The sequence below is a fragment of the Zingiber officinale genome, chromosome 8A, assembly GCF_018446385.1.
Source record: "Zingiber officinale cultivar Zhangliang chromosome 8A, Zo_v1.1, whole genome shotgun sequence".
Lineage (NCBI taxonomy): Eukaryota > Viridiplantae > Streptophyta > Magnoliopsida > Zingiberales > Zingiberaceae > Zingiber > Zingiber officinale.
The window spans coordinates 44,027,115-44,041,876 of record NC_056000.1 but is presented as its reverse complement, the minus strand read 5'-3'; the positions used below and the strand labels follow the sequence as shown (position 1 = coordinate 44,041,876).

The window sequence follows — 14,762 nt, the reverse complement described above, 5'->3', positions numbered from 1 at the left end:
GGATTAGATATAATACATATTATTTTAGCATATGTTTTGGCAAAAAAAATTGAAATAGCTTAACTGTTATACATTTCAATAACCCTGTCAGGCATAGCAAGTTGTAAAAAATAACTTGACTATTGGTGCCGGTCTTCACAACCAATATTCAATATCACTCTTGTCCACGTATATTGTATTTGTTTTAATAAATTTTAAGGTCAATTTTAAATGGAGGTAAAATATCTTATTAGATATCTTATCTTCTAGGATAAAATATTCTCATAATTTATTTATCTATATTTTATCGTAGGGTTGACGATACTGAATTTCTTAGGATAAGCAATATCACCTTATACTCTAACGAACAATATCAATTTAGCGCTAACAGACTACTATGCAATGATAGATTGTATATAATAACTTGACTAATAGATTTTTGGCAAAACTTTAAGCATTTAAATATCACAATAAGCATTTTTATATGATTATACGAGTCTTTAGTTAGTATATCCCACACAGTTTATTAGCATTATTTTGGCACAATAGCTATTTAACAAAACAACTAAATATCTCAAAATGGGTAGATGTTGATTAACTTTCAAGTTCATACATATTGTAATGGCTTTTTGTTACGTCATTGTGTGAGAATGATCGTAGAGACAATTTACAGTTTTCTTTTGGTTTTTTTTTGTATTTTTAATCATTGAAAGAGATGAAAGAAGAAAAATTGATAATGAATGTGTTGGTTTCAATTAAAATCTCACATTGAAAAGATTTGATAAAAATTATGGGGTTAAAAAGGATGTAAGATATCTTCATTGGCATGAGGCCTTTTGGTTAGAGCCCAAGAGCAAAGTCATGAGAGCTTAGGCCCAAAGTGGACAATATCATGTCATTGTGGAGATATGTGGATATCCTTTGGGCACAACAAATGGTATCAGAGTCATGGTCCGGACCAGATGCCAAGTGGGACGGCCTTGAACGAAGTTGAGGGTGGACCCGGAGTAGGTCAGGGTGGCCGGATGCTCGCAGGTAGGACCGGAGTAGGTCAAGGTGACCAAGCGCGGATGCTGGCGGGGAGGCCCAAAGCAGGTCAAGGTGACCGAATACTTACAGGGGCAAGTAGGTCAGGGTGACCGAGTACTTACGGTGAGGCGAGTAGGTCAGGGTGGCCGGATGCTCGCAGGTAGGCTCGAAGTAGGTTAAGGTGACCGGGCGCGGATGCTTGCGAGGAGGCCCAGAGCAGGTCAGGATGACAGGATGCACGCGGGGAGGCCCGGACTATGAGAGTAATTGTAGTCCTTCGTTTGAGGGGAGGATTGTTGGGTTTCAATCAAAGCCCCACATTGGAAAGATTTGGTAAAGATCATGAGGTTAAAAAGGATGCAAGATATCTTCATACAATATCATATTATTGTAGAGATATGTGGACATTCTTTGGGCTCAACAGAATGCTTAAGTGAATTAAAGTTATTGTGAAAGAGAACTTATAAGGACTTAATTACTTTGAGGAAGAGGAGCAACAGTTGTAGGTGTTTACGATGATGCCGCAACGGTTGTTTGGAGGTTCGAGTTAAGGTTCTTGATAGAATAGAATGGACTTTATTTCATATTGAAAGTTTCAAGGTAAAGTTGTTAGTTTGTATTATTGCACACACACAATATCAACAAATGCATAGGAGAGACTTTCTCTCATGCATGGGTGTTAGGGGTACAAAACATAGATTTGTACCAAGTGGACTCGGACCGGTCAAGATAAAATTTACCCAAGTAAAACAACTAATAATCCGCCAACTGTAAGAAGAAGAATAAGAAGAGGACAAGAAAGAATATGAAAACAATAATTAATCTTAATTATTATTCATTGATAGTTATCCTAAGGACAATACAATATATAATGTTTAAGAAGTACTTAGTCAATTGATCAATTAATATATAACAGAATTATTCTAATAATTATAACATGATTATTAGAATAATCCTAATCCTAATTTGATTTGATTTAGTGATTTGATCTGGTCAATTCTAGTGATTCTCTTTATCTCGTTTACCCCCGATAAACTTAACGGGAGATCTTTGACGTTGAGTTTGCTTATTAACTTGTTGAAACGCTGTCTGGATAATAGCTTAGTAAAGATATCAGGGATTTGATTTTCAGCAGAAATATAAGAGACGGATAACTGTTGAATTGCTACACGTTCACTACAACATTTTTCACCAATGACAACGTCCAAAAAATGTGGCCTAAAGTATAAAAACCGTTGCCTTTTCTTTAGACAACGGTTTTTAAACCGTGGTATAGTCAGCCGTTGCCTTTTGTTTAGGCAACAGTTTTACTAATAATTTGCAACACTATAAAAAAAACCGTAGCCTTTGATGAATATTAGCCAACGGTTTTTTAATCATTCTATGGCAACGGTTTATGACCGTTATCTATGATAGCAACAGAAAAAACCGTTGCCTTTGATTGCAACACAGGAAAAACCGTTGCCTTTGATTGCAACACAGGAAAACCGGTGTTATTGATAACAACAGAGGAAAACTGTTGTTGTTGATAGCAACAGAAAAAATTAATACTGGAAATATACCAATTGAAGAAAATTATACCAATTAAAGAAAAACATGCTCAAAATATATTAATCATCCATATACATATTGAAGAAAATTAATTACATTGTTATCCAAAACAAAATATTATAATACTCAAACAAATATAGTAATTAACAAAGTATGCATCATCTTCATCTACATTTGTCTTAATATTTCTCTACCTTAAACTTAAATCTTTGCACACAAAATATAAAATCATTTGTCATCTATCATTACTGATCAAAATATTTGATCTGCATCCACATTTGACCTTCATCCACTATCAGTACTTGTACTAAAAAATCAAGCTATATAGCATCATCTTCTTCCACTTCTATGTCCAACATTTGATCTTCATCCACATGATCACCATCCATATTAGGATCCTGTATATAAAAGTTAAAATATTAAGACCTCACCAATCATCATAAATAATAATTGAAAAATCATAGCTACTAGAGAGTTATAAATGTTGAATAAATTATTAGATAAATGTTGACTCATGGTGATGACGTGACTCATGTTGAATGACATAAATTTGGAGTACCAAGGACAAGATATGAAGATCTAACTAATAACTAAATTTGGAGTCTATTGAAGGATGCAATAAGTCAAGAGGTTACATGCAGTAAGTCAAGTTAACAGGTATACCAAGGATGCAATAAGTCTATTGAAAAAGGGAATTACCACAAGTTATGCCTTGAGTGCATAAATATTTGAACAAATTCCAAAAATATTTTTTTAATATGAACTTCATTTTTACCTTGGGATTATTTGGAGCATGAGTAGATGTGGATGAACGTAGACCACTATTAGCATCACATGGAGATAACAAAGCTGCCAAAGACTCCATGTCTACTCTTGAGTCATTTTGATTTAACATGGTCCTTAGAAGAAGTTGAAATTTTTGCTCCATTACCGCCATCTCTTTACTATGTTTCACCTCCATCTCTTCATGTTTCGCTTCTATCTCATGCACCTTATCAGTTAAATGTTTAACTTCATTAGCATGCCTTTTCTCAATTTATGCTATTTCTTCATTTCTTTTTAAGAGTGTAGGTGTTGTAGTTCTTCCATAACATCGCACTCTTCCTGGCTTCTCTTTGCCAAATACAGTCTTAAAAGCCTCAGTAGAAGGTACACTAGAATTTTCAATCAAGTCTCGAAGTTTTGTCTAGCAATTGTATAAGTAATGTTAATTGTGATAGTGAATAATTACATTTGACATGTAAAGCGTAGAGAAACACTTACAATTGCATTATTTGTTTCTTGATCTAGTTGTTTTCCTTTCTTTCTCTGTCGAGTTTCAATGAACATTTCAGCTTGAGTTGGAGACTCTTTATCCTCATTGCTTGCACTCTGCTTGAAGAAAATAATGATTTAAGCACTAAATTTAGGCCAATTTAAATGTATGCTTATAACAAATAGAATAGAATACCAATCTCTCCTTTATACAAGCAAAACTTATAGACCCTGCACGGTGTCTCCATTTTTGCTGAGCAATATTTTTAGCATTTTGATCACTTATTTCCTAAATTCATCAATGAAAAATGAATTTTATCAAACATGAAAAATATAATATAAAATATTACTTAATTATAAAAATATGTATCTTACTTGAATGGTTTCAAGTCTCCAATAATCCATCAACACTCTAAAGTATGCTTCTGGTATGTCTTGAGGACGATTTTTCAGCCGCTCGCGCATGGTTGTATACTCGGTGAAATGATTTTTCTTAATCCAACATTTATATCGCCTCCAAGCATCATTTATAATACCATACACAGCCTTCTCCCCTTTTTCTGGAATGATGTATTTTTGCTGCCAAGAAAAGTAATGCAGTTATAAAGATCTAATTTATATAAATACAAAAACACACATGTAGTAGAAACACAAAAGTAAAAAAGTTGATACATTGATATAATTCCATATGTGTTGTTTGTTTGGTATAGCTTTTCAATTTGTGTAAGTAAGAGGACACAAATCTGCACTTCTTGCTATTGTTCCCAAGAAACTACTAAGTTGAGAAATTGTCTTCTGGTCTGGTCCAACGGGTTCTCCTTCTTTATTCAAGATGATTTCTTGTCTATCATTTATTGATCGTTCATGAACTTTTTTACACAATGTCTTTCCCCGTTTTCTCTTCGATGTTGCCCCTAATTAACATAACGAATAAACAACAAATTTCATATTTTCATAATGTCTAAAATAAACAAAGACACTTAAAACACAAATGAGTTAAAATCAAAAGTTGATATCCCCTTAAACTAGAAAAAATGTTACCTTCGGTTGTATTGTCATTAGTATCCTCATCTTCTTCATTTTCAAAGTTGATATCCCCTTCAACTTCTTGTTCTATGTCATTTTCTTCACTCTCTTCATCTTCTAATTCCTCTTCTTCAAGTTGATCCCTATGATTATTAATATATTTTTCAAGTGATATAGCAGGACACTTTGAAATAGCCTTTGGCTTCTTAGAGGCTGGTTGTTCTTCCGTAGATCCTTGACCATGATCTCCTATTGTATTTCTCAGTTGTCTCTTTAAATTATTTGGACAAAATCTGTCATTTTGGTCATCAATCTTCTTAGATGATTCAGGTTGGACTAAAAATGCATGGTTATCAAGGTCTTTTTGACTTGGAATGTAAGTAGATCCTCCAACTTCGACTTCACTTCCAGTGGCTAAGGATTGCGTCATCTGGTCTTGCTTTTTGTGGTGTGTTTGAGTAGATCTTCCTACTTGGACTGCACTTCCAATGGCTAATAGCTTCTTCCTTTGTTCTTGCTTTCCATGTTGCATCAAAGTAGATCTTACTTCTAACTTTTCTTGCTGCATTCTAACTTCTTGAACTGCACTTGTAGTGCTTAATGGCTGCTTGCTTTGGTCTTTCTTTTGATGTTGTATTTGAGTATTTCTAGCTTCTTGGACTACACTTGCAACAGTAGAATTTATCCTTGGCTCTTGATTTGAAGTAGATTCTTTGTTTTTCTTCATATTTTTGGCACCTTCTTGAATTGCACATGTAGTGGTCAATGGCTGCTTCCTTTGGTCATTCTTTTGATGTTGTATTTGAGTATTTCTAGCTTCTTGGACTGCACTTCCAGCTGTAGAATTTTTCCTTGGCTCTTGCTTTGAAGTAGATTCTTTATTTTTCTTCATATTCTTGGCACCTTCTACTTTTACTTTATACAGTTTGAGCAATTCAGCACTGGACTTAACTTGAAATTGATGAGGTTCAATATCAATTCTCCTGTTCATTTTTCTAAAAAAGGAAAAAAAAAACCAAAAGCACATAAAATGATTAAAACAATAACATAACAAGTGAGACAATGTATGAAAAATTAAGAACAAAAGCACTGGAATTAAGAACAAATTTCTGTAAACAAAGAGACTGGTGATACTATAAGATAAATAATATACTGAAGGATCAAATTGTCTCCAGAGAACTTAGGGAAATGAGACTGAGGAAAACAACTAGTGAGCCAACCAAGGAAGCATCTCTATACTGAAGGGGAGAACAGGTTCGCTTGGAGGCAGGGATGCACACATACTATAAGACCCTTCAGTATATTATTTTCCTCAATCTCAGTTCCTTGGTGTAACTTCTGGCAACTAGCAGGTTGAAGATAGGTGTAACTGCTGGCAACTAGCAGGTTATCATTGTAACTAAAACATATATGTAACTAATGTCAATTTAAATGAAACAAAACGAAATCAACAAATTACAAATGTTGTAAGTCCATCATAAGAGCTATTTTTGTAAAGTTGCTTTTCTTATGGTAGAAGAATGTTGAAGTTTCTCAAGTCAAGAAGTAGCAAAATTGTCAGGACACTAACGTCTTTTATAGCAAAAAATAAACCACTAAGAACATGACCTTTGTTTTTAGGATGGGAGCTTGCTAGATAGGTGAAACTACTTAATCATCTGGCCAATCAAAATGCAATCTGGAAAAAAAAATCTTGGTTTGCAAAAAATAAACACACTCACCTGCTTGAATAATGTCACGAGGTCACCACCAACACAATACTCTAGAACCAGCCAAGTTGAATAGTAGATATTAGAAATTTAGAACAAATAAAGTAAAGAAATTATTTGAATAGTGATAAGCATGATTTTACTGCATTATTTTGATTCATTTATGCATGGTTTTGATGTTGATTTCATAGTTTAAATCATGGTTACATCATATTTTGTGCATTGTGTGTATTTTTAGACTTAATTGCAAATTATATTATTTTTGGTACTATTTGATGCTAATATTTGATTCTTATTTTGTAGGCATCAAAGGATCTTGGATTTGGATTTATTTGGACCGAAATTGGGCTTGAATCGGAGTTTAAACGACAAGATCAAGCTTTGGGTCGATTTGGGCCATTCATCAAGAATAGGAGAGATCTGGACCATCCGTTGAAGATCTGGCCGATCCAACCTAATGGGGAGCAGATATGAGCCATTGATGAAGATCCAGAAGTTTTGATCCAGATCTGAGTTCATCTAGCCATTGATCCAGGCCGAAACAATCTGGGCCGTTCATTGAAGACTGGGCAGATCTGGGTCATCCAGTGATGATCTGATCGATCCGACCTACGGGAGGGTAGATCCAGACCCTAGATCAACATCAGTACCTTCAGATCAGATTTTGGATGACTTTTTACCGTTGATTTAGCCTGGAATCATCGCAACCGTCCATTCCAGATCCAGATCTTATTTAAAACAGAAGCTACAGTGCCTTTCTGCTTCGTCGAATCCTCCACGCACATCAGCTTCATCCCCGCGGCATTTCTCCGGATTCTGGCCCCTTTCTCTTCTCCGATCATTCTTCCGAGCTTCAACATCGGTGAAGGACGTCCCAGAAGCTTCATCCCGATTCTCTGGAACCGATTTGGATTTTCCCTCCGGCGCAATCTCCATTTCTTCGATGCCTCTGTTCACCTCAGATTTGGAGGTGTTCTTCCAAATCTGAGCTCCGATTCCCATCGGCAACATTTGGAGGTGGTCTTCCGGCGTTTCTGAACTCCATCAGATGTCCATCCGCGTTCCACAGCTTCCCATCAGATCCAGAGACCAGATTTTCAGATTTTCGGCATTTATGGGTTCCGGGATGTTCTTAGCTCGCCGGGGGTGGTCCGTCGGTGTTCTTAAGCATTCCTTGAGCTGATACGCAGTTGAGACGATCCATTGAGGTCCAAAGTTGGATGGTTTCGACTTTGGCACTCTTGTGTGACGGCTTGAGTGTGAAACTTGTGAGATTGGTTGTGAGTTGGATTGGTTAGGTTTTAATTCGTTTTATTATTGTTTTTATAGCTTATCACAGATTACTTTTATGTTTTGTTATATTTTTATGCAAGTAGTTAGCATTTCTTTCCTTGTTGAAGCTTAGTTTAAGTTTTAGTTGATGCTTGGTTACTTGTTTAGTGTTTAAATTCTAAGCTAGGGTTTACATCTTGCTTTAGATCAGATTTAATTGTGTCTTGCTATTTTATATCTTAGTTTGATGTGTGTTAATGGATTTATCACAACGTAGAGTGACAATGCGTAATGATTTGTTCATTGGCACATAGTTAGGTTTTACTCTTGCTTTAGATTAATCTCTTTATTGCTGCGCTTTTCCTTTGTTACATTTAGATTCAAGCTTAAATCCCCCCATTCCATTTTTATATCGAAAACCCCAAAAATAGGAATAAAAGACAATCCTAAATTACATTCTACCGTTGGTTCCTCGGATCGATCCTGGGCTCGTTACTACAACATTATTGTGAAATTAAGGGGTTCAGTGGAAAATACATTTGTACAATTTGATTAGCGGATGTGACAGATTCGCTATATCAATAGCAGATAAGCAAATATTAGCAATTTGGAACAAATAAAAGATACTCATTGTGTTTAAATGTCTAGCGCAAAAAGTGACAAAATCAGTACAGATAGACTAATTAGTTACTATTGAATTAACAAAATAAAATCAGTACAGATAGACTAATCCATGGATTCTGACAAAGTGGCATCAAAATTTAATTGATCTTCGGATTCCACCATATTTGACTTAAGAAATGGATTTTCAATAACCGTCGCCGGCATATCATCCCTGACCAACTCGACTTCATAATTGGAATCAACTATAGCTAGATTTACAGCATGATTTGACGGCTCGCTTTGATATAACTCCTGGGAATTTGAATTTATATCATCTTTCATATTAAAAAAGTCTCGTGGAACGGTCTTCATAACATATTTTCTATTAGCATCAAAAGGATCTTCAATATAGAAGCATTGGTGGACCTGAGAAGCCAACACAAAAGGATCATCTACATAACATCTCTTATTGAAGTAAACACAAGTCAACCCATACTTGTCATCCTCAACTTCATACCAATCACATCGAAATAACACAAATTTAGAACTACCATAGTAGTCCAGTTCAATTATTTCAATAATTGATCCATAGTATGCTATTGGTTTTGTTGTTGGATTTTCATCTTTAGTGCTAGCAAAGCTTTGGGTCACTGACACCACCGAAACACCACTATTTTGTGTCTTGCGTTTTGTATCACGTTGCTTTGTATGAAACCGGTAACCATTAATGACATAGCTAGAAAAACATCTTGCAATTGTATTTGGTCCTCTAGATAGCTCCTTAAGGTGGTCTGGTACATCATCCATCAAAGCACAATTTTTGAACCACTCAACGAAATCTTGTCCTTGACTCTTTGCTTTGCTCCACTTCTTTCTTTTTTTAACATTTGTAATTACGTTTTCATGCTCCCTACAATTGAAATTGCATTGTTAAAATGAATGTTAGATACTTTTAACATAATTAAAGCCAACAACCAATAGATTTACTTACCTAATGAATTCTTGAACTTCATCATGATTAAACAAGATGTAACGGTGGGCTTGACTCCTTAACTTGTATTCCAGAGAAATTACTTTTGCACTTCCAATAGAATGGCCAATGCTAACTTCATAAGGATCACATCTATCACTATTCCTTGTCATTCTATTAAGCCTTGTTTCTACACCACCATGCAAATATCGTGAGCATAATGTTAAGCATTCCTCAACCAAGAATCCCTCAACAATAGAACCTTCTGGTCGACTCTTGTTACGAACATAACTCTTCAATTTACCTAAATATCTTTCTGGAAAGTACATCCATCGAAATTGTACTGGCCCTCCTAATTTTATCTCATCCACTAGATGTATAGGCAAATGAACCATTATATCAAAAAAACTAGGAGGAAAAATTGTCTACAACTGGCAAAGTGTTTCAGTAATCTCTGATTGCAAGATATTAAGATCCCCCACGTCAATTACTTTTTGGCATAAGCAACGAAAAAATGAACAAAGACGAATTAAAGGGTGGGAAACCTGGTTGGACATTGTGCTTCTCACAGCTACTTGTAGCAAGTAATGTAGAATGAAATGTGCATCATGACTTTTGTAACCATAAATTTTCTTCTCAACAACATGAACACATCTTGAGATGTTTGACGCACAACCATCTGGTATTTTTGCTTTCTTTAAAACACCACAGAAAATAGTCTTCTCATTCGGAGTCATGGAGAAACATGCTTTTGAGAACATTATATTTTTACCTTCATTTGTCTCTTTGGGATGAAGTTTCTTTCTAATGCCCATGTCTTGTAAGTCAAAACGAGCTTTTTCATGATCTTTTGTCTTCCCTGGGATATCCAACAAAGTCCCGATTATATTATCAAATATATTTTTCTCTATATGCATCACATCAAGGTTATGGCGCAAGCTATTGTGCTTCCAATATGACAACTCAAAAAAAATTGATTTTTTCTTCCAAGGACCATTGGTAAGTTTTGTTTGCATCTTTCCAAAGACATTATTGAAGTTTTCTAATAATTCTAAGGTATCTTTCCCTTTCAACAAAGTTGGTGGAGGCCTGGATTCTTTTCTCCCATTAAAAGCCCTTGTATTTGATCTATATTCATGATCCATAGGCAAAAAAACACGATGATCCATATAACACATCTTTCGACTATACCTCAAATAAGTTGAATTAGTGTTATAATTGCAACAAGGACATGCTAATTTCCCTTTTGTACTCCACCCACTCAACATAGCATACCCAGGAAAATCACTGATAGTCCACAATAGAGCTGCTCGCATTTGAAAAGTTTGATTTAGTGAAGAATCATATGTTTCTACTCCTGAATCCCACAATAACTTCAACTCCTCAATCAATGGTTGGAGGTATACATCAATGTTATTCCCTGGTGATTGCGGGCCAGGGATTAATAAAGATAGCATAGCATACTCAGCCTTCATACACCACCAAGGTGGAAAGTTATATGGTATCAAAACCACAGGCCAAGTACTGTGAGACACATTCATGGATCTAAAAGGATTAAATCCATCACTGGTCAATCCAAGCCTTATGTTTCGTGAATCACTGGCAAGGTTAGGATGGCATTTATCGAAGTCTTTCCACGCCTCTCCATCCGCGGGATGCCTTAACTTTCCAGCCTTTGAACGCTCCTCTTCATGCCACCTTAATGAGCCAGCTGTCTTTGAACACAAAAATAACCTTTGAAGCCTAGGAATCAAGGGGAAGTGTCTCAAAACTTTACCGGAAATTTTGTAAGCTTTCTTATTTTCCTCAAGTTGGCGATCTCCTTCAACATTCTCAATCCATCGTGGAGCTCCACAAACATGGCAAGAGGTGTCATTCTCGTGATCTTTCCAATATAGCATGCAGTCATTAGGGCAAACATCAATCTTTTTATAATCAAGCCCCAAATCCCTTATCATGCCTCTAGTTTTGTTTAATGAATCGGGAATATTCAATTGAGGCATAGATTCTCTCAACAGCACTAATAAAGCATTGAAAGATGCATTACTCCAACCATGAAGGCACTTCAACAAATACAGTCGAATAGTGAATGACAATTTAGTGAAGTTTTTGCAACCCGGGTACAACTCTTGCTTTGCATCTTCAAGTAGATTATAGAACTTTTTAGCATCTTCATTAGGGCCTTCACCAACTCCATTTTCTTCTTGTGCCACATCTCTAAATTGTTCATACAATAGTCCATCAATATCATCAATTGCATCCTCTCTATCATCCATATCACCATTGAGATCCATCGGGTTTATTAGCCCCTCACCATGACGAACCCAAACATCATATCCTTTTTCAAATCCGTATCCAATTAAATGATCAAGCACCACTGCCCTTGTCCTCCAAAAAGCATTGTGGCATTTAGCACAAGGGCACAAAATCTCTACTCCTTGGGGGTTTCCTTTTGTGTACGCATAATTTAGAAAAACTTCAACACCATTAATGTATTCTGGGCTATATCTTGGTAATTTCATCCACGCCTTGTCCATCGGCTTCCTTAGGATAGCATCAAATAAAAAAGGATAAGGAATATTTACTTGTATGCCAATATGTAATGAAAAGCTATGACATTCTTAAAAGGCATGAATATGATGTTGAGTTATATTTACTTTTCCAAATCATTTTTTGTCATGGCTATATCTTGGTAATTTCATCCACGCCTTGTCCATCGGCTTCCTTAGGATAGCATCAAATAAAAGGATAAGGAATATTTACTTGTATGCCAATATGTAATGAAAAGCTATGACATTCTTAAAAGGCATGAATATGATGTTGATTTATATTTACTTTTCCAAATCATTTTTTGTCATGGCACCTTACTTGTTCCCTGGTCAAATGTGCTGTTGCAGTTAAAACCTAGAAAAACATCTGTTATAACAAACATCTAAATTTAATGTGAAAGGGTTATATACTGTTCACTATGAGACTGGTGGTTAGACTAACATAAAAAAGAATAATAGTGCATCCTGTACACAATAAAAGACCATATTCTATAACACTAAGCATAAGGAAAGAGGTTCAAGAATGTCTGCATTCTCAAATATAGGTAAGGTTATCAGACAGATTTTTCTTCAAAAGTTTATTTGAAGTATGCATCATATTGTTTTGGCAATGTATGACCAATATAAAGAGTAATGTATTACATGTTACAGAGAACATTACATGTTATAGAGAACAATATAAACACTACAACTGAGCTCAATGGCGATTTTTAACAATCTTATTGAAGAATAAATCATCATACCTATCTTCACCATCAAGTTGTGTTTGTCCTAACTATTTGGGTTGGCTAGATGAATCTTATCACTAATAAACTATCAATTGTTTATCTCAATTGAGCTCTTTGCAAAACTGTATCACTACAAATACTCAAGTCAAGTAAGTCCCTTTGTATTATTTTGTATTATGTCGACTATTGTTTTTCTTTGGCATATCTATCTCTTAGGTCTTCCACTCTAATTCAACCTATAGAATCAATTGGTGAACTTAAAACATGTAGAAATCATCTTAACCTATTTTCTTTCTTATAATCATCTAATGGAGATAGACCTCATTTCTCTTTTGTGTTATTATTTGTTATGTTATTTTTCTAATAGCTTCATACATCACCACTTGGGCCGCATATTACGCTGCTATATCGATCTTCAAGAGGATTGCTTTGCAGCTGCATATGACTTATGTTAATATGCAGTTAAAAAAAAATTCAACCAAATCTTTTTAACTAATTAAGACTAAACCAAATTGACTTGAATTTCTAGCCTGCCATATTTTACAAAGTTGAATGTCCTGATCCATAAATCATGGCAGTGATACAACAATCTTATAAACTTTTCATTTTAGCTTAAGAGAAAGACAGAGGCCAATGACAATCACACACAAGACTACAGAAAGTTCTCCCCGTTTTCACCATTCATTCGTCATTATCCTATAAATTAATCGCAAGCAAAAATTCCATGTAAAAATTTAGTGTCTCAGCAAATCACATAAGTGTTGAAGCACCTAACCAATACAAAGGTGCTATACTATCTCTTTGGTTCTTGTTATTTTACTGGGAAGAAAAAAAAGGAAACAAAAAAGAAGGATGCAAAATTAACAAATAAAATATGACAGAAAAATCAAGTTATTTGCAGCTGGCAAACTTAAAGGTACATGATTGAAAAATAGAACCACAAAGTGTTGGATCTAATCAGGTGGCTTAAGACCTTTTAAACCAAAGCTACAGGTTCATGAAGGGCTCAGGCCAAGTTACTAAGTTCTGATATTCTAGAATCTAGATATGATATGAACTCATAAAGAAACCATGGTTCAATATAGAATGGATTGTAGTTGTGCTTTTGTCACTTGGTGAATTGCAATTTTTGCAGGTAAAAATAAAATATATATATATATCTGAGTCTTATTTTGGAAATGTTAACAGAGTTTATCTTATTTAGTAATATAGTTGCAAAAAGTTCAGCGGAAGGATACAATACATGTTGTTACACCCATATAGTTGGGATCAACATGGTTGGTGACGTTGACGATAATAACGTTGACTTGGTTATTATTCAATTGAAGATCATCTTGCTGTTTTATAAAAATAAACATGATGGTTCCAGGAAACTTATCATGTTACAAGGTTGAAACATGTATAAGGAGTATTTAGTAAAAAGTAATTTGTCATGTTAGATTCGGCTAAAGTCATGATTGGATTAGATGTCTACATAAAAGGGCGATACATATCAAAACCTTCAAGTTCCAATTGCTTTGTCCAAGTTGATATTTAGGGGATGACGAGAAGGCACTTCCCTCAATATCACAAGCATACTCAATAATGCTTTCTTATATCAGGGAAGCTTTCTTATAGCAGGGAAGGGAATCTACCTTCCCCCTTTTACTTGAAAAGAAAAATTAATGCAAACAATGAATAAAAAACATCTCCTAAGCATTATATCAAACAATTATTGTGCACATTACTACAACGAAGGATCTGGTGATAATGAAGTAGCGATAATCAAGTAGAGATTGAAATTATAGTTGGATCAAGGGCGCAAGATTTCCACAGCATTTGCAATCAACAAATAGTAAAATTGAAACAACCTACGGACCTCGCACCTGCTTCAAGGCCACCCGTTGCCTTCTCAATCGGAACTCAAGCCGAAATCTATCTGCTCTTCGTCCTCTCCCTCGTAAGGGATGCGATCAGGTCTCAGGATTGGTGCAAGCGGCCGACTTGCTGTTTGTTAACTAGCTACTCCAAGCGAACCCATATAAACATGGACTGGTGTAACCGGGGGAGACGACGCTTGTGCCGGCGGGGTAGACAGCAATTTTTGGAGGGT

The 14,762-nt window shown here is 35.3% G+C and overlaps 1 protein-coding gene and 1 pseudogene across 1 annotated transcript; both read right to left on the bottom strand.

The window, feature by feature from the left end:
- Positions 1-2,879: 2,879 nt before the first annotated feature.
- LOC122010743 lies at positions 2,880-7,484 on the bottom strand (annotated as a pseudogene).
- A 2,334-nt stretch (positions 7,485-9,818) lies between these two features.
- Positions 9,819-11,930, bottom strand: LOC122010742. Its single transcript, XM_042567232.1, has one exon. The coding sequence runs from the start codon at positions 11,928-11,930 to the stop codon at positions 9,819-9,821; it is 2,112 nt and encodes a 703-aa protein (XP_042423166.1).
- Positions 11,931-14,762: the final 2,832 nt, after the last annotated feature.